The sequence below is a fragment of the Eschrichtius robustus genome, chromosome X, assembly GCF_028021215.1.
Source record: "Eschrichtius robustus isolate mEscRob2 chromosome X, mEscRob2.pri, whole genome shotgun sequence".
In the NCBI taxonomy this organism is placed as follows: domain Eukaryota; kingdom Metazoa; phylum Chordata; class Mammalia; order Artiodactyla; family Eschrichtiidae; genus Eschrichtius; species Eschrichtius robustus.
Window position 1 is genome coordinate 17,679,201 of NC_090845.1, and position 27,953 is coordinate 17,707,153.

The 27,953-nt window shown below is 37.6% G+C and overlaps 1 protein-coding gene across 3 annotated transcripts in view; it reads right to left on the minus strand.

The window, feature by feature from the left end:
* RPS6KA3 (ribosomal protein S6 kinase A3) overlaps window positions 1-27,953 on the minus strand; it is a 109,056-nt gene that overhangs the window by 56,611 nt on the left and 24,492 nt on the right. For all 3 annotated transcript variants that reach the window (XM_068532400.1, XM_068532401.1, XM_068532402.1), the window contains one exon: window positions 23,870-23,926. In XM_068532400.1, coding sequence (XP_068388501.1) covers window positions 23,870-23,926 — 57 coding nt within the window. The remainder of the gene's footprint in view (window positions 1-23,869; window positions 23,927-27,953) is intronic.

The window sequence follows — 27,953 nt, forward strand, 5'->3', positions numbered from 1 at the left end:
CTTTTTGTATTACTAAATTATATATATTATACATGGAAATGAAACTATAAAGAAGTTCTCCTCTTTCTTTTCTGTACCCTAAAGTGCTGTCTCATCAAACTGTGAAGACTAATGGATAACAGACTTGAACTCATGAGGCTAAGTTCATGGGTTGGATTCCAGCATGTGCCAGTGTGCCTCCTGTGGGAAAAAACGAACTGTTCAAGAGCCTAACTGAAATCTAACGGCTATTTATGCCCTTATATCATGACGCTGTGAAGAACTATACCCTGTAATGTTCTATATATTTTACCACTTCTCTTTCTTGGGTTAAGTGGGATGTAATTTATTAGGCTGCAACATTATTTCATCTTATATTTCATAGCAAATACCTACTACAATTGTCTGTCACAAATAAAGATGCAACACAGGCAAGGAAGGACTACTGAATTATAACCGTTCTGCATTTTGTCACAGGCATACAGCATCAAGCCTTACTCTCACAGTGTGAGCTACAATCAGGCCATGGATCTCAAAATAAACAGCAGTTACTATTCAAGAAAGATTTCATCTTTGATGACTATCCTTCCTTTCATGTCAAAAAATTACTAAAAAATGTAGAGTCTCCCTTTGATCCCTTCATTCAGTAAACACACTTAAGCACCTATTATGTATCAAGCATGGTGCTGGGAATACCTTTCATTCTATTTCCAGTAACATCATCCTGCTGTAATCCTTCATTACCTTTCCTGTAGGAAACTGAAACTAGCTTGGTCACTCCTAATGCCCCTTTCTGCCACCGCCACTCCAATCCATCCTCCTGACAAATTCATTTTCTGAAAGTAGACAGCTCCAGTTACATGACCAGACTGCTCAAAAACTCCTCCAAGTTTTTCCAAATTAAATGCACTGCTTTACCTTGGCATTGGAGGCCTTCTACAATATGGCCTCAACCTGCTTTTCTGGTATTATTTCCCAACATTCCCTTACACGTAGCCTTCTGTCAACTTGGGTTATTTCCTGTTCCCTAAATTTTTTGTTTTTAAAATCAAAGTAATACATGCACATGGGTAACAAATCAAATAGTGGTAGAATAGCTTATGGTGAAAAGCAAGTCTCTCCTCACCCCCATACCTAAGCTTTAAAAAAAATTTAATTCTTTCTGCACTTACTTTGATCATTTCTTAGTTTATTAACTTTAAGACAATACCTATTGATTTAAAAATAAGATGAGGGACTTACTTATATTATGCCCCTTCCATCCATCACCTTCCTCCCCACTGTTTGATAATTATATTAATTTCACAGAAACCTCTTGTTTTTTCTATAAGTTTTAGACAGAATCCTAACTCTTCACTTTGTAAAAGGAGGGTAATAGTGCCCATACATTCTTTCCCTCAAACTTCCCCCCACCTGCTAATAGCTTATTTTTATTAATATTTAAGGTTATTAATATTAAGAAAATTAACATTCTCTCCTGTAACCACAACCAAATCCTTCATGCTCTCCCTACAGCTTGATTCTAAAAGCTGAAAGCCTATATAAGCAGCAGCATTTTCATGACAATATATTGCTCAAACGCAGGCTAGGAAGTATATTAAATTTCCTTTCATATGGGCCCCTAACAGTGACTTCTGGGACAATCCAAGGGGACTTTAAATCTTAGATTTTTTACCATACTTTCCATTCTTCTGAGAGCTCTCTCTTACCCTCCCATTAGGATGGGTTGTTCTCTAGGCCTTGCTGCGTAGATATTATCTCGGGATATATCTTCAGTGCTTTCCTGGTTGAATCCACTATTTTCAGTTTCCCATGTCTCTCTCTTTCTTAGACTACTCCCTTGTAACTTCCTAAGAAAGGTGATGTGGAAGAAAACTTTCTGGATCTTGCACATCTGAAAATGTCTCTATTTTGTCTTCACATTTGTATAATTTGGCTTGCTACCAAATTCTAGAATAAAAATAATCTTGCTCAAGAATGTTGGCGCCATTCGTCCACTGTCTTCTAGCAGTCAGCACTGCTGATGAGCTGGATGATGCTAGCCTGATATACACTTTTTGGTACGTGACCTGGTTTTTCTTTCTGGAAGCTTTAAGAATTTTCTGTCCTTGTATTTCTTAAATTCCACACTAAGTGAGATAAATATGGTCTCCTTTCCTTCAGAATGCTAGATGCTTGGTTAACCTTTATAATCTAAAGACGTGAATTCTTTACCTCTGGGGGAATTCTGACATTTCTTTGATAATTTCCTTCCAGCCACTCTTCAGGGTTTCTCTTTTTGCAACAACTCTATTAGCTGGATAGTGTATGTCTGGAATTTAATTTTCATCTTTTTTCCTCCTATTTTCTGTCTCTTTTCTGAGAGACGTCCTTGACTTTATTTTCCCACCCCCATACTGAATTTTTTATCCTGGCAAATCTTATTTTAAAATAAATCTTCAAGTGCTTCTTTTCTCAATATTTCTTTCTTTTTTTAAATAGCACCTTCCTCCACTCCCTACCTCTTCCTCCCCAAAATGGATGCAATCATTCCAAACCTCCTTGAGGATAGTAACTAGACTTTTAAAAATCTTTTTTCTAAATTGGGATGCAGAGGATACAAAAAATGTTCTCGGAGGTGGAGAGAAAAGATCAATGCCTATGGCCCAAGTTGCAAAAACTTGCAAAAACTATCCCCAACACATTTTTCTGCTCCTTCCCAGTTGAAATTTTTACTAATCATATCAGCAAACCATTTTCTATCTACTTTTATGTATATGTGAAGTCACAGTAGCATAATAGGCACAATATCCTTGATTGGTATCTTGATCCCCAAATTGTGCTTTATGTCACCAGTCTTTCCAAGTTATGGGACCATGAATATTTTAGAAATGAATTTGAGGTTCAATTAGGACATAATACTAATGCTTGGGCAATCTTGGACAACAGATAGGAAAGCAACAATGTGCTCTTCTAGCTCATACCTGGAATCCAATGAGATGGATGCAGAGAGGGATATCGAATTTCTGAAGACATTGATAACCAAGGACAGATTAATATTTGCATGTGACAAACCTACCTTAGGTCACTAAATCACCTGTTACTGAAATAAATCTGTCACATTACAACACAGAACTACAGTTTGATAGTTTGTAAAGTTGTGTTTTTGCCTGTAAGTACACAGTGAAGCAACTGTAATTTTATGGAAAAAGAATTTTATCAATGAAGTAGAGCAGAGATGTAAGTTATATCCATTATAATTACTCTGTGAGGCTCACATTTTTACATTTTCTGGCACAACTGTACTTTAACTGATACATGGATACCTGCCCAGTCATTACCACAAAAACTTACTTTGTGTATTTTAAAAAGTTATAAAAAATTCCATATTTTTATTTTTACAAAGTCTACGTTTATTTGCTAGATAAAGGTCTACCTGTAGGCAAAATTGTGAGGCTGCCAGCTGGTCTACATCACAACCCTGTATCCGTCATCTACACTCCCAGCACTTTCAGACATTTGGTACTCACAGTTGCCAAACTCAGAGGTGTTCAATACTCTCAAGCTATGAATGGGAATTCATTCGTTCATCCATTTAAACATATATTTATTGAACACCTAATACATGCCAGGCACTCTTCTAGCTGTCTGAGATATACAATAAATGAAACAGACCAAAATCTTTGCTGTTTTGGGGAGAGACCTAATAATAATAATAGTAATATGGCTCTTGTACTTTTGCTTCTTCCTGACTGCCTGGTCCTGATGGAAGTGTTTCTGATCTATGACATATTCTCTTAGGCTCTTTCCTCTTTGTTAGAAGGCAATTCAGATTATGGGCCAGGTACTTGCACTAGGTATTAGCAAAACTGCGATACAGAAGAGTATCTGCTCTCTAGGAATTTACCTAGGGTTTCAAAGATGTACTATTGGGTAAATACTTGTTGAGATATGACCCTGATAGATAAAACAAGGTCAGTTCAGTTAAAAAAAAATCTATGGGACTTCCCTGGTGGTGCAGTGGTTAAGAATCCGCCTGCCAATGCAGGGGACACGGGTTCAATCCCTGCTCCGGGAAGATACCACATGCCACGGAGCAACTAAGCCCATGCACCACAACTACTGAGCCTGCGCTCTAGACCCCGCAAGCCACAACTACTGAGCCCGCGTGCCACAACTACTGAAGCCCGCGCACCTAGAGCCCATGCTCCGCAACAAAAGAAGCCACCGCAATGAGAAGCCCGTACACCGCAACGAAGAGTAGCCCCCACTCGCCGCAACTACAGAAAGCCCGCGTGCAGCAACGAAGACCCAACACAGCCAAAAATTAAAAAACAAAAAAAACAAAAAAACAACTATAATTTTAGGAATTTGTAAGGAGTATCATTTTAGACATCACAGAACAATGGCAGAAGAAAATTCATGGACAGGTGGATCTGTCGTTGTTCCTCCAGTCACAGAGAAAGCCACCTCATTTGTTTCCCAGGACCAACAAAAGGTCGATAGGTTCCATCTTAAATGGTCTTTGAGGTTCACCCCTTACTGGGAAAAAATTAACTCAATGTTTCCTTTTCAAGTTGAAAGGGAAAAAATAAAATTTTGTTCTTAAAATGTTTTTAAAAAGGATTAAAGAAAAGGAACTGAAACAGACACTGCTTACCAGAGTTATATAAAACCTAATACTGTAACATGCAAATATCAAGAAAACAAACTGGGTGACATTAATTGATTTTAAAGAATGATTCAACATTTGGCATTATGCCCTGCCTTGTATACATAATTTCCTTTTTCCTCCCCTCCCTTGAGTCAGGAAGTGTGTTCTTAAGGCATTTGTATTTTTTAAATTGTTTTTAATGTCAGAAAATATTGTTGAAGCTCAAAATAAAATATTTAAATATTCCTTAGTAAAAGCCAATAAATAAGTATTTTCTACTCATGGATATGTAACCATCTTTTGGCCTATCATAAAAAAAAAAGACCTGACAAATGAAATTATAAGATTTTATTTACCTCTTAAATATAATCCAAAAGTAAAGTAAATAAAGCATCGCTTTCTATATAGATAATTATAGTTCAATAATATACTTTTTAATTTTAAAAAGATATGTTAATTTTTTTTGATGATCAAGATACATAAAAATTATTTGGCTGTGACACATAATTAGTCTTGTTATTCAAGCTGTGGTGAGAAACCACATTTTAATTTATTCTAGATTACAATTTGACCAAATCCAATTTACTTGATTTGCTAATGAATAATACGTTCAGAATTTTTCATTTAGCCAAATTCTTTAAGAGAGTATTCTAGGCCAGCTTCTTCTTTTTTTTTTTTTCTAGGCCAGCTTCTTGAATCTATGTTTGAGAAAACAGCTTTGCTGGTTCTCCATACTAATATTTTCAATAACTGCTGGAAAGAGCACTGAGTTTTCTCCCAATTGGGAATCCCGATCAACAAATTTAATTCCCTTTAAAGAGCAACAGGATAGCACAATTCTCATGGCAAAATATCAAGTAGATTTTGGCAGGATTTTAGATTAAATACAATGCAAATTATCATTCACTAAGCACATTTTAACAAAGTTACGCTTTGAAAACTGTGCCTACTGTAAGATAAAATTACTTGCTTAAAGCTAAATATAATTGATTAAAAACTTCAAATTTTTAAAAGAACCAATTTCAACAAAAATCAGTTTTTAAGTTCTTGACTGTTTAATATAACACATTCTCCTACTCATCAAAATGTTGCTTACATTATTATTACATAGTAATCTCCTAAATATTAGTAAGTTCACAATTTTGTTCACGCCTAGTTCAATACTGAGAGTTACAGTCATCTGTTTTATTATACAAAATTACAAACACTAACAAGATTAAAAATTACTTTAGCACTAAAAAGGCAATGTAAAATAAGTTTACAAAATACACAGAGTTGAAATAGATAATATAAATAGCTGGCTTACTTTTAGTAGATAGAAATATTATTCTTTAAATGTTCTATAAGAACTGGTTTTGAATTTTGAAAAGCTTCTTAAAAGAACATATAAAGTGAAATAATTGTTTAATTAGTATAATTATACTTAGCTCTAATCGAAACATTTTAGTCTTTAAAGAAGTTGAACAAAGCTTACCTGTATAGAGCGAACACGAAAAGACAGAAATTTAAACATGGCTATGAAACCATGATGGTGATAAAGAATTTCTAACGGTAAAACTTAAGTTAGAAAGGGAAGGCCAAGCCCCTGCAAAGTTTTCCCCTACCAGCTGTTCCGGCAATTAGAAAATTTCCTGTCAGGCGGGTCCTGAAATGCTAGAGAAAGAGGCATGACAATTTTCCTGTGGTAAAAGAAAGGAGAAACGTAATGGCGAGGGCACTAATGTAGCTGATAGGTAGAGAGGCCAGAACAGGAAACCAAAACAGATTTGCTGATAGCAAAATCCTGTTGAAATGTTCGTACTCCTGGTTCCCAGAAATCCAGACAATTTTCACAACCCGTGAAACGAACATTATTTTATTTCAGAATCCTGAGATATGCTGGTATTTCTTAACTATACGACACTTTAAAAGCAACTGAAACTAGTCAGCACAATTAAAATAACAAGTCATCAATTCACATGTGAAATTTTACCCTTCGTAATGTTTATACACACACTCCAAAGGGCAGTTTCAAGACTATTTTAAGGTTATATATAGACATGTCATGGGTGTTCCCTGTCAATGAGGAAGAGTTTCCGAACTACGGGAAGAAAATGACCACATTCAAGAAGCTTTTTGATTGTGATGTAAGGACAAATTCTTCCTGTCTTCAATGAAAGTGAATTGCATTTAAATTCACATTGGTTATAAACATCAATTATCAACCAGGTTAAAGACATCAAAGCCCACAAGTAAAACTCACATTCCTAGCTGATAAAATCTAAATTAAAAAAAGTCCACTCCCTGGGCTATTAGTGAGCAAAAGGAACATTTACTGAAGAAGTCAACCTGGAAAAGAAGGAGGGGTCAAGCTACCAGACAATCCCTTACTCCATTTCATCCTCTAATAGCTTCCAGAAGTTATTCTAAGGTATTTTTGCTTTGGGAAATATTTTTGAAAGTATGCCAATATTCAGAACATGATCACTGAGATAGCGGCATTTAAACAAAACCAAAGGACAGAAGCATCGAGAGCTGTGGGAAAACACTTTATTTAACGTACACAATCTATGTGGAACCAATAAAAACCTCAAATGTTAATCTACATACCCTATACGAATTTAATAAAATCACTGAATTTTCAAAACCTGAAGAGCCTCTAAAAATCACCAAGCTTGCTCCAAGCTTGAAGAACTATGATCAAGGCAGGCACGTATTTGATGACAGAGCTATCTATCATGGGAGCTCAGTGCTGCTGTCCTGTATTGAGCAAACATTAGAGGGTCCATTAGGTGCTACAGGTACCATGTGAAAGGCCAGGGCTCTTCCTGCTAGATCAAATTTTTATGGCAATGTTCTATAAATGACCTAATGCAAGTTGAAGAATAAAAAAAAAACCTGCTTGGGACGTCCCTGGTGGCGCAGTGGTTAAGAATCCACCTGCCAATGCAGGGGACACGGGTTCGAGCCCTGGTCCGGGAAGATCCCACATGCCGTGGAGCAACTAAGCCCGTGCGCCACAACTACTGAGCCTGCGCTCTAGAGCCTGTGAGCCACAAATGCTGAGCCGACGTGCCACAACTACGGAAGCCCGTGCGCCTACAGCCCGTGCTCCGCAACAAGAGAAGCCACCGCAATGAGAAGCCCGCACACCGCAAGGAAGAGTAGCTCCCGCTCGCCGCAACTAGAGAAAGCCTGCACACAGCTACGAAAACCCAATGCAGCCAATAAATAAATAAACAAACAAACAAATAAATAAATTTATTCAAAAAAAAAGACTGTCAAGAAGAGGCAAACATCATGGTTACTACAGAACCAATTAAGGGGTACAAAATAAAACAGGAGTGTCTCTGTACAGAGTAGTCATCAATTTTACTCAAGTAATACTTAAGAACAGAAGCAACCAAATAACCTTTTTTGAATTTGAAGGATTAGTCTAAATTGGCTTTAATGACTAGTGATGCTCAGGTTAACAATTCACATTTTACTGTGAGTTATGCTTTTTAATATTACCCCTAAAAAATGAAGCAATATTTCAGATACCAAAATCTGAACTAAGTCTCCCTCAGATGAAATGATACCTTAATTAAAACAGCATGGTACTGCTGTATAAAAGATAAGCAGAGTGACAGAAAAGAATGTGACACTTTACATCTGAGGGAGATGTTAGGATATTTGGCTACCTGTTTAGCAAATGCAAGCCATAAAGGAAAACACTGATATAGGTTTGATTATAAAATTCAAAAACTCCTCTACGTCAAAAAGCACCATAAACAAAGTTAAAAGACTAGCTCACATGATTAGAATCCCTTATATACAAGATATCACTGAGCAACTGCTTTACTTGGGTGTCAGCTATCTCCGAACCAGAACGAACCCGTATCTCATTATAAGCAGTTGAAACACTGAAAAATGCCTCAGTGTTCCTTTTGTGTGTGCTCAAATATCCATACCATGTCTAAGTATCAGAGGTATCCCAGGAGTCTTGTCAGGCTTAGAAATATTTTGGCAGTAAACCCCAGTGTCTATGAGAAATGTTTGGATGTTTTGTCAATTTTGTATGAGTACAGAAGGGATATTGCTTATGGCATTTATTAGTATTTAAGCACAACCCACTGTCCCTATCAGATTAAGCTTCAGAACAGGCAAACAGCACATAGGAGGAACTCAAATAATGGCTGCCCAATTAAGTATCATATACTGAAATCTGAAATGGACACTACTTGTGTGGTTGTGCACATGAAACCAGATATTATTGTTGATATTTTCCTGCCTCTAACCTTTTTCCTGCCTCTAACTTTTAACTATCTTTAAATTTCTCTTATTAAATTTTCAGCTAGTTTTTCATTTTTGTCTTATTGGTTTTATCATTTGCCTTACTATTTGAAAAGTAATTTTATTATAAAAACTATGCATGTCCAGTATAGAAAACTTAAATAATAAAGATAAACAAAAAGGAGAAAAACAAAAGAGGGAAAAAATCCACTATGTTGGTGCTTTCTAGTCTTTTTCTGTATATACACACATATACACATGGACCATAGCACACATATTATCACTTTTTTCTCTGTAGAGGGCCAGAAAGTAAATGTTTTTGACTTTGCAGGCCATGTTGGTCTCTGTCAACACTGCCACTGCAGCGTGAAGAGGAATGGGTGAGGTTGTGTTCCAATAAAACTTCATTTACAAAAATATGGGGCAGGTCTCAGGTACAGTTTGCTGATCCCTACTTTCTATTATTAAATCATCCTCAATGCATTATTAATGACTGCAGAGCATTCTACTATACTAATCCCCTATTGTTGGGTATTTGATCTTCTATATCACTGGGATGTCCCCATCTTTTGTGCACATTCACAATTTATTAGAAATAATTTCTGGAAGTGGCACTGTATTTCTAGAGGTAGAGTATGCAGCATTTTAATGTTTCTTGATCCTAACGTATTTGCCAAGTTGTCCTCCGGGAAGAACCTAAAAAATAATGAGAGAACCACACCAAGACCTCAGGCAGGGGTAAACTACAGCCAGGCAGGGCCAGTCAAGGGCTAAATCTGGTCATGCCCATGTCTATTTACATAAGAGCTCCTGCTGGTTTTTTCCCTACATAATGGCTACAGCTGACTTGAGTAGCTGCCACAGAGCCTAAAATATTTACTACCCAGCCCTTTATAAACAAAGTTTGCTGACTCATGGTCTTGAGTCCTCCAACAGAATGAGCAGCAAATGCAAAAGCCCTGAGATTAGGAATCGGCTTAATGAATTCAAAGCACAAAGGAAAGACCTTGGTGGCTAGAATGTGGTGAACACCGAGGAAAGAGAAGGAAATGGGGAAGTAGGTTCAGGCCACATTAAGCAGGGCCTTACAGACTATCAAGAAGTTTGGATTTGGATTTGATTTCAAGTGTAATGGGAAGCTAACCTTCCTCATTTTAGGCAGCGGCATCAATACCAATCTCCCAAACCTGTAAGTCCTTTCGGGCTTTTTCCTTTCTAATCTAACTTCCTTCCCTTCATATTTAATCCATCAATAAATTCTACTGATTTTATCTCTGAAATAAATCTCAAATCTGTCTATTTCTATTTTCTCTGACACTGTCAGTACAAACCATTATCATCTAGTGCCATCTAACTGGTTTTCCTCCTTCCAAATTTTTCCTGTGCAATCCTTTCTCTTCACGGCAGCCAGAATAATTTTAAAACAGAAATCAGGCTTGGTCGTACCCCTACCTCACATTCTTCAATGGCTTCCCATCCCAGAATAAAACTCAAATTTCTCATAGTCTATGGAACATAAAGCAAACACTAATAAATGCTACCTTGATCCTGACTTGGGAATATATTCAGTAAATCATTCAAATATGATATCAATATTTGGTTTTAGACATATTTTAATCATTAATATCAGACTACTTCCTCTTCACTAAAAGAAGAATGAATATTCAATATTATAAAATGTCTTTTTATTATCTATTAATATAAACTTAGTTTCTCTCCTTTGACCTACTGATTTGATAGATCAATAGATGTCCTAATATGCTTGTATTCCTAGGAAAATTCCATAGTTTTAATATGTCTGTATTTGATTTGTAAATTTTTAAAAGGATTTTTGTATCTGTATTCATAAAGTGGCACAGTTTCCTTTTCTGTGTTAACTTTCATTTTCAGGGCTATGCTAACTTTATAAAACGGACTAGAAGGCGATACAATTTTTTCCTATGCTTTAGGATAATCTATTTCTTGAAAGTTTCCAAGATTTCTCCTACTGGGGCCTGGGGCCTGGCACTGTAGTGGTGGGGGACGAGGGGATGTTTGTGGCGGTACGTGTTCTTTAATAACTTAAATTTCTCCCTTGCTATTGGTAAAGTCATAGTTTTTCTATTCCTTCCTAAATGATATCGTTTAGATTTTCTTAGAAAACCACATATTTCAGCAAGACTTACATATCAGTATAGAGATATATTTAGTATACTGTTATTTATTTATTTATTTATTTATTTATGGCTGTGTTGGGTCTTCGTTTCTGTGTGAGGGCTTTCTCTAGTTGCGGCAAGTGGGGACCACTCTTCATCGCGGTGCGCAGGCCTCTCACTATCGTGGCCTCTCCCGTTGCGGAGCACAGGCTCCAGACACGCAGGCTCAGCAATTGTGGCTCACGGGCTTAGTTGCTCTGCGGCATGTGGGATCTTCCCAGACCAGGGATGGAACCCGTGTCCCCTGCATTGGCAGGCAGACTCTCAACCACTGCGTCACCAGGGAAGCCCAACTATTATGTTTTTTAAATCAAATTTAAGGAAAATTTCTAGCGTATCTAAAAGTAGACTGAATAGTATAACAAACCCTCATGAACCCACCACTCAACTATAACAATTATCAACTCATGGCCAATCTTGCTTCATATACTCACTTCCCCCCACTCTCATAATTACTTTGAAGCAAATCCTAGACATTATATCATTTCATCTGTAAATATTTCAGTTATTATGATATTTTAATCTCCTTCCTATCTGTGGTTATATACTGTTTTGCTTTCCTAATGTTGTGCATTTGCTTTTTTTATTTTTCCTGTTTTCTAGTTCACTGATTTTGGAATTTAAATTTAAATCCTTTCTCTTGCTATTTATGGGTTTACTTTGTAGTTCTTTTTCTAGCTTCTTTCACTGAATCCTTAGTTCCTTTATTTGAATTCTCATTTATTAATAAATTTTTCTTTCAAGTATAATTCTGACAATATCATATAAGATACTACTATATGCTAAGAACCATGCTTTACATGAAATTACTTCAGTTAATTCTCACCACAATGAGATTAAGTAAATACTATTATCCACACTACAGATGAAGAAACTAAGGCTTAGAAAGAAGTTAAGGAACCTGCTGCCCAAGTTCCCACAGTTTGGAAGTGGGAATGGCTGTGACGCTGGTGGGAGCATAGACAGGCAATTCTATCTGGGGAAGGAGCATGTATATGTATGGCCAGTGGCTGACTTAGGTCAGAAGCCAGGAGGTGTTAAACCTTTTGATAAGACCCTGAAGGAAGACAGCTCAATAGAGGGTCCATAGCAGAGTTTCTGAACACTTTTTCTACACCATACGTTATATTTGTCTGGCGAAACCCAAACCTTGGTCAAACCCAATTATCAACCATCTTCATGACTCCATGATGGCTGAACCCTGCTGGAGAAAAATAAACTGCTATAATAAAAACTTAAAATTAACATGTTCTTAACCAATTCCTTCAGATACAGTTTTTTTGTATGAATCAATTTTTCAGACACTAAAGGGTTTAATATCTAAGGATTTCCACTTAAGTACAGGAGAATTATTCTGTAGCACACATCCATCAGTAGATAATGTTATAAAGTGCTATGGTTCTAAGGTTTTAAATCAGAGATGGGAAATAAGTTTTATGATCATCAACCTGAAACAAATGGTAGTGGCTTCCTAGAGCGCTGAGAGGGGTTGCTTCTAAGGCCCTGTGTCAATGGAAAGCACGCTATATTCCACTCACAATATCTCCCCTGAGCATGACGAGAGGGCGAGGGGGCAGCACCGCCGATGTCCCAGCTGGAATCTTGCAGTAAGCAGCAATACACCCTAGGTGGTATTGCTGGTCACCCTATTCACACATTTTTTTTCCTGCTTAGCCTGGAGTTCTTTTTTTTTTTTTTAAATAATTTTTTTTCCTCTCTTTCTATTTATTTATTTATTTTTGGCTGCGTTGGGTCTTCGTTGCTGCATGCAGGCTTTTTCTAGTTGCAGCGAGCGGGGGCTACTCTTTGTTGCAGTGTGCGGGCTTCTCATTGTGGTGGCTTCTCTTGTTGAGGAGCACGGGCTCTAGGCACGCAGGTTTCAGTAGTTGTGGCACGCGGGCTTCAGTAGTTGTGGCTCACGGGCTCTAGAGTGCAGGCTCAGTAGTTGTGGCGCACGGGCTTAGTTGCTCCATGGCATGTGGGATCTTCCCGGCCCAGGGCTCGAACCCGTGTCCCCTGCACTGGCAGGTGGATTCTTAACCACTGTGCCACCAGGGAAGCCCTGGAGTTCTTTTTACTTAGTCATTTTTGTCTAAAATGGTTAAATTAAGAGACTCATTTAAGTACAGGAGTTACAACTTTCAATACACCAGTATTTCAGGTTGACTCAATAAACTATTCATACTTCAAGAGAACTTAGATGAATTTTCTTTCTTTCCAATTATGGTTTAGATCAGTCAAATGGAAAAAATGGGTACTGTGATAAGTAGACTAGAGCAGAGGAGAAGCAAATTTGGATCACAGGGATCATATGAGTTAGGCAAGCCACGATTTTTTTTAAAAAGGGGGTATTTTTTTTTAAAAGCTCTCAGGGGTGGAGAAAAGGGACACTAGAAATAAAAAATAGCCCTGAAAGAGGGCCAAAAATGTAGTAAAGGAAAACTTACATGCTTGGAAATTTTGCCTATTATACACACACTCTATTTAATGCCACCATGCAGTGCTAATTATAATGCTATTTAATCTCGGAAATATTTTCCTAAGTGGTATATACTTAAATCTACTAGAGCATATCTTCCCCATGCTCTAAGTGCTAAAATATACTTTCAGCTAATGAGAGTTAGAAAAACAGACAATACTCTACATAATTAGTCAGTAAGTGTCATTAGTGTATCACTCCACAAATGTTCCCTGCCAATGAGCAAGCACTCTACTGTACTTTCCTGTTTTGAGTGGGTTCTTCGCTGTCTATTGTCTACTCCTCTAGGATTTCTCGTTTTCTTTTTTAAATTTATTTATTAATTTTACTTATTCTTGGCTGCCTTGGGTCTTTGCTGCTGCACACGGGCTTTCTCTAGTTGTGGCGAGCGGGGGATACTCTTCGTTGCAGTGAGCGGGCTTCTCGTTGCGGTAGCTTCTCTTGTTGTGGAGCACAGCCTCTAGGTGCGCGGGCTTCAGTAGTTGGAGCTCACAGGCTCAGTAGTTGCAGCACACAGGCCCTAGAGCATGCGGGCTTCAGGAGTTGCAGTGCGTGGGCTCAGTAGTTGCAGCACGTGGGCTCTAGAGCGCAGGCTCAGTAGTTGTGGCGCACGGGCTTAGTTGCTCTGCGGCATGTGGGATCTTCCCAGACCAGGGATTGAACCCACGTCCCCTGCATTGGCAGGCGGATTCTCAACCAGTGCGCTACCAGGGAAGTCCAGGGCTTCTCTTTCTGTAGTTTATTTTGTGTTTAACCCGTGATGACTGCAAGAGTTATGCAAGTGTGTGCTGGACTCACAGCTATGAGTATCATTTTGGATGTTCAAATGCAAGTTTTAAGGGAGCTTGAGGGAACCTTGAAAGAAATGGAGGAAACCAGCAGACAACAGGGAACTGGTGAAATTCCCTGGATATTGTGAAGGCTGTCATACAAATCACTGCTGCCTTAGGGTTACTATATGAACAGTAGCTACGGCATGCGTAGCAGTTGGAAGAAACTACTGCTAAAGGCCCATCAGGAGATTTGAAAAGAATGGGGCACTGCTGGTGTACTCCTGCCTGTGACCTTTATAGGGGTGCTGCTCTTTAACTTGGCATCCAAGGTCATCTACGAGCTATCTCCATTTTATCTTTTTAAACCGCTACTACTTTTAACAAGCTTTCTCCAATTCCTTGTTTTTTAATTAATTAATTAATTAATTTTTTTTTTTGGCCGCATTGGGTCTTTGTTGCTGCGTGCGGCCCTCTCTAGTTTGCGGCGAGCAGGGTCTACTCTTCATCACGTTGCGCGGGCTTCTCATTGCAGTGGCTTCTCTTGTTGCGGAGCTCAGGCTCTAGGCGAGTGGGCTTCAGTAGTTGTGGCTCGCGGGCTCTAGAGCACAGGCTCAGTAGTTGTGGCGCACGGGCTTAGTTGCTCCGCGGCATGTGGGATCTTCCCGGACCAGGGCTTGAACCCGTGTCCCCTGCATTGGCAGGCGGATTCTTAACCACTGTGCCACCAGGGAAGCCCAAGTTTTCTCCAATTCTTGACAACTGGATGTGACTCTGATACAAGAGCTACAAAGACTGCATTGATAAATATAGTGTTTAGGACTGTAGTAATATAATATTCACAAAGTTAATGTTATGAGTGATTAATGTATGCATGGTCATTAGAAATAAACAGTAAGAGGAACAGAAGGGTCAAAGGACCAAATTAAGAGAAAGTCAATTCACAGTTTTGTCCGAGGCCAGGCCTACTGTCAGCCAGAAAATTACTGGATACCACCCTAGTTCCTAAGAGGAACTAGGTGAATAGTCTGAGAGAGGAAGATCAGCATCTGGGAGGAAGAGGACAGGAAAATTAACACTTACTGGGCTCTTCCTTTGTGCTAGGTACTTATTTATGTCCTTTAATTCTCAAGCCTCAGAAGAACCTTTGCCTGCTACTGTAAGAACCATGAAGAGAATTATTTCCCCACTAAGCAAGAAACTGCTTTAATGATTCTTGGATGATTATGGAGACCTAAACAGCCCAGACTCCCTATTTCCTCTGCATGGATCATCAGAGCATGGAGTCCTCTGGCCAGCTGAGAAAGGATAGAAAATTCTGGAGTCCAGGAAGGTATCTTGGCTTGAGGCGCTATACAGCACCCTACCTTCTGCTATGAAGGCAGTCTCTCTCCCAGCCCTACCGGAATAACGGATAAAAATAATCAAGTCTCTCCAGCAGGGAAGGGAGAAAACAAAATACACTGGCTGGAGCAAGTTAACTGGTGAGAAATTCAACTAATTATACATAAATATGAATTAACACGCAAACATTCCTGGGGAGGGAGATGGTGGAAGGTGATGACTAACTGTTATATTCTGGTATGGATCAATTTAATTAGATAAATTTCGTATACTTCACGAGTGGAAGAAATAAAAATTTTACTTCAGGTGCATAAAGACAAGAAAGGATTGCGCTTTCAGAAAGCCAGAAGAAAGGAAAACAGCATTAAATTCTAGAAGATGAAAGAAAAGCAGATCTAGGATATAGGAAGGAGGCAGATGGGAGGGCAAAGAACAAAGGGAAGAGAGGAAGAGATGAGGTGTGAAAAAGGGAGAAAAATCCAGACAGAATGAAATGGCTCTACCACAACTAGAAACCAGGAGACATGTTCAAGAGAAATCACAGGGTCAGCTCCATATGTCAAGAAGGTCTGAGTGAAGATTAAAGGGTCAAGTAACGATGCAAGGCTTATATAACAAAAAAGTTGCAGTACCCAGTGTTCTCGATACCCTTTCAGCTCTATTCATTGTTCCCTCTGGTATTTATATGATAGCTAATAACCTTATACTATTTTCTCCTGACTCAACAATTTCAGATATTACCTTTAGACATCCTATTATAGTTGACTTAACACTCATACCACACATTTTAGTTAAATCAATATTGAGTCTTTACAAATATTATGACTATGTAAACACTGTTCACTGCTTGAAGTAATATACTCCAGTTACATTTCTTGTGTACAATGTTTCTATTTTTGTTAAATTTATAGTTGCTTTGTTTTAAAACTTGCTTTCTTTTCCTTGCACCTATCTCAAATTCTTCTCACTCTGACTCTCAAGTGGATTTTCAATACTCAAACCTACTGGACAATTCATAACTTCTTTTTTTTTCCCTGAAGACAGCCCTCCTGGAATCATCTGTCTGCTTCAATCTGGACTGAGTACTCTCTAAGCCTACTGAATGAACTAGTCTTCTGAAGCATCCTTTATTCATCATAATGGGAAGGAACTTTCTTCACTGTGCTTGTAAATGTTGGGTCTTTTGTTTCCTGAATCTCATGTCTTTCCTTTAGTTAATAACCTTCTACTGTTGGCAGAAGAAGGTATTCTTCTTCCAAAGAATAGGTACATGTCTGAAAATACCTTCGTTGAAAATCATTTTCACTAAGCATTTCAAAGGCACTGCTCCTTGACTTTTAACTTTCAATGTTGAAATGTCGTATATTATTCTTATACCCAGGTCTTTATTTTATAAATTTCTTTATTTTTTATTTTTGGCTGTGTTGGGTTTTCGTTGCTGTGCTTGGGCTCTCTAGTTGCGGCGAGCGGGGTCTACTCTTTGTTGCGGTGCGCGGGCTTCTCATTGTGGTGGCTTCTCTTGTGGCGGAGCATGGGCTCTAGGCACGCGGGCTTCAGTAGTTGTGGCACAAGGGCTCAGTAGTTGCGGCGCGCGGGCTCTACAGCGCAGGCTCAGTAGCTGGGGCGCACGGGCTTAGTTGCTCCGTGGCATGTGGTATCTTCCCGGACCAGGGATCGAACCTGTGTGCCCTGCATTGGCAGGTGGATTCTTAACCACTGCGCCACCAGGGAAGTCCCCCAGGCCTTTATATATGGTATAAAAAAAATTTCTAAATGTTTGTCTTAGTGTGTTTGGGCTGCTAGAACAGAATACCATAGACTGAGTTGCTTATAACAAACAGAAATTTATTTCTCACAATTCTATAGCCTGGGAAGTACAAGTCCAAGTTGCCAGCAGATTTGGTGTCTGGCGAGGATCTGTTTCCTTGTTCATAGATAGCCGTCTTCTTGCTGTGTCTTCACAGGGCAGAAGGGGTGAGGGAGCTCTCTGGGGTCCATTTTATAAGGGCACTAATCCCATTTATGAGGGCTCTGCCCTTCTGACCTAACCACCTCCCAAAGGCCCCACTTTTAAACTTCATCACATTGGGGGTTGGGCTTCAACATACAAATTTTGAGGGAACACATCCAGCCCACAGCAAAACTTTTAGGATCTTCTCTTTATCCCTGGTGTTTTGATATTTCATAATAACAATCCTTCTTGAGTAGGGTGGTTCCTCTTCTTTTTATTTTATTTTATTTTTTTGGTTATTATTAACAGGCTTTCAGTAGGCTGCTTTAATCCGGAGACTTGTGGTCCTCATGTTGGGGGAAAAAAATTTTTTTTTTTGGTATTTTAGTATTCTACCTAATCTAAGAGCACAATTAGCACTGTACCATTAAGAAAGAGAAAGTGCTCCCAATTAAAATGTGTCACACCTTCGATTATAACAAACATTCTGATTTCAGAGATATTAAGATGTTGGGGGGGGAAACATGTATCTTATGGTATCTCTTTCCTAATTTCTTCCCCTCCATTTCCCCATTGTCTTTTTCTGGAATTCCTATTATGTAAATGTTAAATTGCTTCTCTTTCTTTTTCTCTCTTACTTTCTATTTGTCTTGTTCTATTTTGGGGGAAGTTTCCTCAATTTTAGCTTCTAAATATTCTACTAAAATATAAAATATTACTATCACATTTTTAAGTTCTAAGAGTTTCTTCTTTTTCTGTTTTCTAAAAAGTAGCATTCTGGGCTTCCCTGGTGGCACAGAGGTTAAGAATCTGCCTGCCAATGCAGGGGATACGGGTTCGGGCTCTGGTCCGGGAAGATCCCATATGCTGCAGAGCAACTAAGCCCGTGCACCACAACTACTGAGCCTGCACTCTAAAGCCTGTGAGCCACAACTACTGAGTCCGCGTGCCACAACTACTGAAGCCTGCACGCCTAGGGCCCGTGCTCCGCAACAAGAGAAGCCACCGCAATGAGAAGCCCACGCACCACAACAAAGAGTAGCCCCTGCTTGCCGCAATTAGAGAAAGCCCGCGCGCAGCAACGAAGACCCAATGCAGCCAAAAATAAATAAATAAATAAGAGTAGACTTAAAAAATAGCATTCTACTCTTGTTTTAGGAAATCAATTTCACCTCTTAGCACTCAAAGGATATTAATTTATTTTTTCTTTTTCCTGCATTGTCCGTTTCCCCCAAGATCTTATTCTTTCATGTTGGAATCCTTTCTCAAGTGTCTGGTGATATTTGGCTTTTAACTCATTTTTAAGAGTGAGGCACTATGAAGTGGACCAGATGTTGTGGAGCTTGTCAACTGGTAGGCTTTCCTGTAGGTTAAATGGCCAAGTAGCCAGCCTTTACATTGAAGAGCTCCCAAATGTCAGTATCTGAAGGTCTTTTATCAGGGATCATTCAGTTTCTTCAGGAAAGACGACTCCACTCTCCTGTCTGGAGGATATGGTCCTGGTTGGTGAAACGGGGAGGGGAAGGGGATCATTTCACCATTGAGGAGTAGGCTTTCACTTGATCTCCCTGTTTCCAGCCCCGTGTCTCACCCCACTTCCTACTATACCTGGGGTTCCCCATGTATGGAGCCTCTCTGGTTCATTTTTCTCTATAAAATACTTTCTGTCTCTTCCAGGGGTAGAAGAGGGGTTAGAGTAACGGCTTTTCATATCGACATTCAACCAATCTCTATTTTCAGCCTGTGCCATACCTCCACTTTCCACAATACTTGGTGACCTCATTCTTGAGCTCTTCTGGGGCTTTGGGGCCCTAAATAAGGCTTGCTTCTTGATGATATACTCCTCACCAGCACTTAGGTCCTATAACTTCATCTTGTTATGACTCTTTTATCTGCTTTTCATATTTATATATTGTGGTTCAAATAACAGAAGTCTTCTAATTTCAAAGACCGTGTTTCCGTTTCTTATTGTCCTTGTTGTTTTGGGTGGTAATTTCCCAGAGGAGAAGAGGACAAAAACAGCTTTATTTTGCCATTTTAAAACTGCAAGTTTCCCTTATGTGTTTCTGTGTCTCTAACAAGTTAGCAGAGTTCTTGGCACCAAATAGACAGACATTCATTAACTACTTCGTTAATGAATGATTAGATGTAGTCAGAGTACAGACTAAGCTGCTCTAACAAAAAAATCCCAAAATGCAAAGTCTCGAGCAAGGTAAGTGCCTATTTTTCTCTCTTGGAGCATTCCATAGGCACGAGGCTAGGTTAGAGTGAAGAGGTGTCGCTAGATCCTTAGGTCACTAAGGATCCAGGTTTATTCTCTCTTGTTATTCTCTATCTGCCCTATAGTCTTGTTGAGGCCAAAACTGGCTAATCATCACACTCTGCATTCTAGCCCATAGAAAAGGGGTCAATCAGCCTACAAGAAAGCCTACCAGTCGACGACCTCCATACATACAGTTAGCATCTCACAGTTTCTATGGGTCAGGAATCTGGGCCAACAAACATGTGAGCTTGGAAGCAGATCCTTCTCCAGTCAAGGTTCAGATGAGACTCTAGCCCTGGCAAACTCCTTGACTGTAGTCTGTGAGAGACTCTGAACCAAAGAAAGCCGTGCCCAGATTCCTGGCCCACAGAACCTGTGAGATAATAAATGTATGTTGTTTTAAGCTACTAAGCTTGGGGTAATTTGTTATGCATAAAATAACTACTGCGACATCTCAACTTTCACTATTTAAATGATGAGTAATTGACAAAAACTTTTAACTGTACATTAGAGGCAAATACAATTTAAAAGTATAAGGCTAATACATATTTGACAATCTTTTGGATTTAATACCATTAAAGAAATATTAAATATTAGGTTTTTATCTTATACTCAATTCCTATAATGTGGAATGATCTCAACAACTTTACCCACATTGCTGGTAGTATCTTAGTCCTGCACCTTTTCAACCTACCTCTAGAATGCAGTTCACTTCCAGATGTAAATGTTGCTAATGCTGTGAGTACTCAGAGGGAAAGTATGAACCATGTATGTAGAATACCACAATGGAAAATTATTTGATTTTAGACTTCAGAGAATAAAAAATTTAGAGGTTTTCCTTCCAAAGGAATTGTTGCATAAAGAAAAAAGGTGGCTGATGGCAAAAAAAATCAATATTAATACTTACTGATTGTTTTTACATTTGCTTAAATGCTAATAAATATATACCATAGACCAATGAAGTAAAATGACCCAAATGGTTTGGGAGATGCAGAAATGTAGACCAAATCTGAAGGCAGCCTCGGGCACTAGGCCCCATGCTAGCCAAGACTTAATTCACATGTTCCTTTAATTAACAAGCACTGATGGAATACCTACTGGGTACTGGGAGCCAGATACATGGATGTAAAACAAGGAGTAAGTCAGACATGGTCACTGCCTCATGTAGCTCACAGTTTAGTAGGAAATACAGACAAGTAAATAAGCAATGGAATCTAGTGTGGTGTTGTCACGTAGGGTACACATAGGCTGCTAGGGCAGCACAAAGGAAAAATACTCAATTCAAGGTGGAAATGAAAGTGGTAGCTGTGTCAGGAAGACACCTCAGTTGAAGTGACAGCAAAACTTGGACCTAAAGGATGATCAGGACTTCACTGGAGGGGAGTGGTAATGGAAAAGAATTCTGGGAGAGGGACTATCACCTATGAAGGCTCAGGAGTAAAAGAGAACCCGAAACATACGAGTGATTGGACTTTCAGTAGAGGGTGGAAGTGTGCAAAGGTTTCATTACGCAGGGTTTGTTAGGTCACATTGCAGAGTTTGGACTTTATTTAAAGGAAGCATAAAACGTATGAAGGGTTTTGAGAAGAAGAGTACAATGATCTCACTCTTCCATAACTGATGTTAAAAAGCACATAGAAACATCTAATTTTTTTTTACATACTAGCAATAACTAGATGGAAGACACAGCAGATAAGAATTCCCACTTACAATAGAACAAAAACTATTAAATGTCTATGAATTATCTTAATAAGAAATGTACAAAACCATATTAAGAAACCATAAAATTTTGATAAAGGATATAAAAGAATATCAGAATAAATGAATGTTCTTGGAAGTGAAGACCCAATATTTATTAAAATAATTTTCCTCATGTTAATTTATAAATTTAATGCTATTTGGATAAAAGTCTCAATAAAATTTTCGGGAGTGTTTGATAAACTGATTCTAAAGTTCATCTAGTAGATGTATAAGACTACAACTTTGAAAGGTAAAAAAGATAGGAAGGCTTGTCTTGCCACATATAAAAAACATATAATAAAAGTACAGTAATTGAAAAGGTATGTAAGGTCAAAACATTCAGGGATGTGGTGGGTTGAACTGTGTCCTCCAAAAAGGTATGTTCAAGTTCTAATCCCCGGTACCCGTGAATGTGATCTTATTTGAAAATAGGGTCTTTGCAGGTGTGATAAGGTTAAGATGAAGTCATACTGGAATAAGGTGGGCCCTAATCCAATGACTGGTGTCCTTATAAGAAGAGGGAAATTTGGACACAGACCCACAGGGAGAATGCCATGTGACAATGGAGGTAGAGATTGGAGTGATGTGTCTACAAGCCAAGGAATGCCAAGGACTGCCAGCAGACAACAGAAGCTGGAACAGGCAAGGAAGGATCCTCCCCCAGAACTTTCAGAGAGAACATGGATCTGTCGACACCTTGATTTCAAACTTCTAGTCTTACAAACTGAGAGAATAAATTTCTGTTATTTAAGCCACCCAGTTGTGGTATTTTGTTAGGGCAGTCCTAGGAAACTAATACTAGGAGTATATGGCTATTTTACATCTGGTAAAAGAGGGATCTCAAATGAGTGGGAATGAATGGGTTTTATTTATTCAATAAGTAGAGATTAGGACAACAGGCTATCCATTTGGAAAGAAAAGTTATATTTCTGCATCATAACAGGTACTAAAATTCCAAGTAGACCACAAATCTAAATGCAAAAAACAAAACCATAAAAGTGGTAGATAAAAATGTGAGAGGATATTTTTATAAACTTGATTCAGGGAAGGATTTTCTAACTAAAACATGAAACCCAGAAGCCAGAGCTGACCATTTAAAAATGAAAACTTCTGTACACATACAATGAAAGACAACATAATCAATGTTAAAAAAAGTAGGGGGAAAATATTTGCAAGATATATTATAGACATGGAGTTAACATCCAGAATATATACAGAGATCATACAGACCATAATGAGACAGTAAGTAACCCAAAAGAAAATTGGGCAAATACAAAGGCCAATAATGCACGGACACTTCACTAATAATCACATGAGATGCAAACTGAAAAGAGAAAGTATGATTTACTTAGTGTGGCTCAAATTAAAAATAATTTCTGATAATATCTAGTGTTGAATAGGGTATGGTCAAACAAACACTCACATATAGTGAAGTTTTTACAACTTTTTGGTTTGGATGGCAATCTGGCAATGCTTATTGAGATTTAAATGTTCATATCCTTTGTTCCAGCACATCCTTTTCTAAGACTATGTCCTACTGAAACACAAGTTCACAAAAATAAATAGGGGAAAATTACATTAAGTACAGGACATGCACAAAACAGAATACTATGCAACCATTTAAAATGAGGCAGATCTACATGTATTGTCATAAAAAGATGTTCAAGACATATTAAGTGAAAACAGCAAGTGGCAGAGTATATATATTTTGTAAATATCAATAATAATTGTCTTATATACAGAACAAAATGATGATAGTAACTGAGCTGCTAACAATGGTTTTCTTGCAAGAGGAGACAATTTATTAATTCATTTATTTAATATTTAATGAGTGCCTATTACGTGCCAGGCACTGGTCTAGGTGCTGGGGATTCAGGACTGAACCAAAAACACAAGATGAGGAAACGGTGAACAATCATTTTCAACGTTAAATATCTCCAAAAAATAATGACCTTTATATTTATTTCACTAATAAATCTATGGTTAGTTTGCTTTTTTTTTTAAGCTTTTTTTTTAAAATGAAAAACCTTCAACAATGTAAAGTAGTTTGTCTTGTCTTTCTCTTAAAATCAGTCTCATCAAACAGTTTTTTAAAATGTCACTGGCACGTTCAAGAATGTATTTTGGTAAAATTAATGCGAAAGCATCAACAAGTTTCTAACACTGTAAAATCATTACTTTGCTCAGTTTAAAAATAAGAATACTTAAATTTTATGGTATCTGATTTATCCATATCCCTTATGATACAATATTTTACTTACAGTTTGTGGATTAATCTCCTCCTCTCCCATAGGTTCATCCATAATTTGCTGTCCATTCTGTGAAAAGTATAGCAAGTAGAAAGTTACCAAAACAGATCTCAGATCAGTTTAAGTCAAATGAAGACAGATAAAACCGTATAGGAATATTTTCACCCCTAAAGGGTTCTAATGAAGTACAGAACCACCATTTAAGTATGCAGTTGCCAATTTGCAACAGGTTGTGCTTCAAAGATTAATGTGTAAATTGATTATTTAAAACTATAAAAATATTTTTTCCATGGAAATGATATAATAAATGATGGTTACCTTTCCAGGTAAGCCCTTGAGTTTAATAGTTAAATGCACTACAGTGGTCTTATTTAAACCTCACCAAACATTGTTTACAATACATTCTGTGTCAAAACACATTCTAAATCCCAACTCCATTGATAATCAGGGCAAATGATTGATTATTTGGGGGAAAATTAAGCTAGGTCTCTACATCAAAGAGATTCCAGATGGATTAAACGTTTAAACGTCAAAAAGTAAAATTATACAAGTATTAGAAGAAAATATAGGTGAGTACTACTTATGAGGTAAGGAGGCAGAAATCATAAAGGAAAAAAAAATGACATTTGAATCCATAAAAGTTTAAAACGTCTTCTGCCGGACATCAAAAAGATAAAGACAAATTGATTACAAAAAAAATAAAAGCAACATATGACAAAGGGTTGGTATCCTCAATACATAAAGAACTTCATTTTACAAACCTGTAAGAAAAAACAATGAACCTCAACAGAAATGAGCAATAAGGGAAAAAAAGAGTTCAGCCTTAATACTAATCAAAGAAATGCATTTAACCAAAAGATACCTTTGCCTTTCAAATTGCTAACAATTTACAGAAAAAATAACACCCAGTGCTAAAACGGATATGGGGAAAAGAGCACTCCTGATAGACTGCTGGAGAAAGTGTAAATCAGCACAACCCTTCAAGAAGGCAATCTAAGTCTGTATTTAAAAAACAAAAAGAGACACATAAAACTTTGAAATGTCCCATCATTTCAACTTAAAAAAAAAAAAGGACAAGTGTGCAAAGATGTACATATAAGAATGCTCACCATAACTTTTTCCAAAAAGAACTCCAAATTGGAAACCTAAATTCCTAACAATAGAGAACTAGTTAAATATATCATGGTACATCCATATAATGGAATACTATGCAGTCACTAAAAATGATGATAAAGATGTAAATTTATTGACATGGAAAGACAGTCACATGTAATAAGTGAAAAAAGCAGTTTACAAAACAATATGAATTGTAATGATCCCATTTTAAATAAATATATACATGTTTTAATGTATATATTTGTATGGGAAAAACTCTGGAAGGATATACACCAAAATGTTAACAGTGGCTATCTCTGAGTGGTAGAATTTTAGACAATTTAAATTGTTTGTTTTGCTTATTTGGATTTTCTAATGTGTCTACAATGTCTATGATGAATACGTATTATTTGTGTAATTAAAAACAAAACAAAACAAAACCAAAAGTCAGGTATACGTAATGTCTTCTCTAGTCCCCTCACTGGGAAAAGGAGTAAATGCCCCTGACCACTTGTTAATTCAGCAAATGTACAAGGATCTAAGCTAACCATCTTTGGAGAATTATCAACTGGAAAATAAAAGGTAGCCCACCCATTACCTCACACTGCACAGGAGACAGCTGCTCTGAAGTTGAACTCCTCTCTCTACTCTCCCTATCTCTATTTATTCACCCAACCATACATCCATCCATTTCATTTCATTCATGCTATGTTCTAGGCACCAAGCTGGAGATGAAAGGTTAATGAAACATGCCCCTATCCTAAAGATCCATCTTACAGGAGCTCACAGGTCTACTGACCCTTAAAAAGGGCAACTTTCATTTTCAAACACTCAGAGTACGTTCCTAGGTTAGGGAATGCCCACACAATATTACAAAGCACAGAAATGGTGCCAAAATGCAGAAAAGGGGGAGGCAGGTATAAAATCTTTATTTTCCAAAGACACTTTCAGAGGCTATGTATTGCCCACTTCTTTGGTAAGGACTCAAATAACTCCAGGATACATCCTCCTCTTAAAAGCCACAACCATTTATTCAACTGAACACTGATCGTTTTTATCCAAACATTCCAGACAAACCTTAAACTAGCTCTTAAGATCATTGGTTTTGGAGTCAGACACCTAGATTCAAATTTCTGCTCTTACACTAATTATGAAGCCTTGAACAAGTTATTTAAACTATCTAAGCTCTACTTTCTTCATATGGAAAGTGGAGATTGAAAAGTCTTATCTTCAGAGAGTTGTGAAGACTAAATGAGATAATGACATAAGACCTGTCACATAGTAAACAATCAAAGTTAGCTGTTTTAATTATAGCCAAAATTCAATCACTCCCTCTGTGGCCCAGCAATCTGCTACTTCTCCTGCACTTGCTCTTAGTAAATGGTATCATCATTAATCTAGTAGACCAAAGTAGATTTTCTCATTAATTATACACAGTGTTCTCTTCCGATTGACACAGATCTACTCAATGGCTCCCCATTATTTGGCTTTTAGAACCCTTGGTTTAACTTGAGCTACATTTATATTTTCCATGGGAATATAATTTGAGAATCATCTGCTCCTTGTAATTTTCAATGCAAAGTAAGAATCACAGCTTATAACTTACTTTTTGGTGTGGTAAAAACAGCACTAAAATCAGAATTGGTAGACCAGGGGTAGAGTCCTAGGTCTGCCACTTAAAAGCTTTATGATTTGGGGCAATTCAGACTTTCTCCTAACCTATTACTTACTTGATCTGTTCAAAATGGGGATATTTGCCCTGTCTACTCAAAGGGTTGTTGTTAAGCTCAAAACTGAGATAACTCCTAAGGAAATACATTATAAACTGTAAGAAGCTGTGCCAACGCAAATTACTATTATTAAGGTAAGGTAGCTTCATGAGGATAAAATAATACTGCATAAAGACCTTTTGATCTTAGAATCAAAAAAAGTTTAGAATCGGTAAGGGACCTTGAAAGTTTTCTGTTCCAAATATACAAATATACTCATATCATATGCTTAAGTTCTTTCTATCCCATTCTGACCTATATTTGAACACTATTGGGACAAGAAAGAAGTATCTCACCAGGCAGCTTACTATACTGTCTCAGAAAAAGCACTGGCTGCTCGATAATGCTCTTCTTCATACAGTAACTTTCTTCAAATGCAAATTCCTTTTAAGAGGATTACTAATACATGATGACTAACTTGCCTGTACTCTATCTACAAAGTCACAGAAGTAAATCTACAGCTATGACTATAAACTACCCCAAGTCTGTTCTTTTCTAGATAACTCGAGGTCCTTCAAACACTCCTTTTAGAAGATGAGACCACTTTCTTTTCTGAGCATGCATCCAATTCATCTGAAAGGGTAGTAAAGAGAATTGTGTGCAATTAACATTGCAACCTTGATATGACCAATGCAGAGTAAAGTAAAGGGCATATCACCTCCCTTGTCCTACATAATAAACTTATATTAATGCAGTTCACATATGCATTATTTTTGGAATGTCCACAACACATTGCTCGGTCATACTATTTTGTTTTTCCTGTTTTCTGTCTGTTACATTCTTGTTTTCTTCACTTACACTGCAACTAAGCCCTCTATCCTCTATTCTGTACTTAGTCTCATGAATAAAGCCTTACTTTAAATTTTTGATTCATCTTTTTCCAGTTCTGATTCATTGCTACAACCTCTATAGATTAGACTCCAAATCTGCCAATCAGCTACTTCACTATTTTCAGCTTCATGTAATCCATAAATTGTACAACGTATTTTCTTTTCTGAACTTTTCACCCAGCTAACTAACAGCGATATACTAACAAAACAATCTAAGAAAAAAGTTAAGTGAAACATGATCTAAAGGTATTTTATGCTCTACTTTTTGCAAAAACATCTACTTCCTTTCTGAGTTTACCAAAGGTTTAAAATTTTGAACAATTTAATTTTTAAAGCAGGAAAATATAAAAGCTAATGTTATCCTACATACCAGTGAAGCTTTACCAAAACCAACCCAAAAAA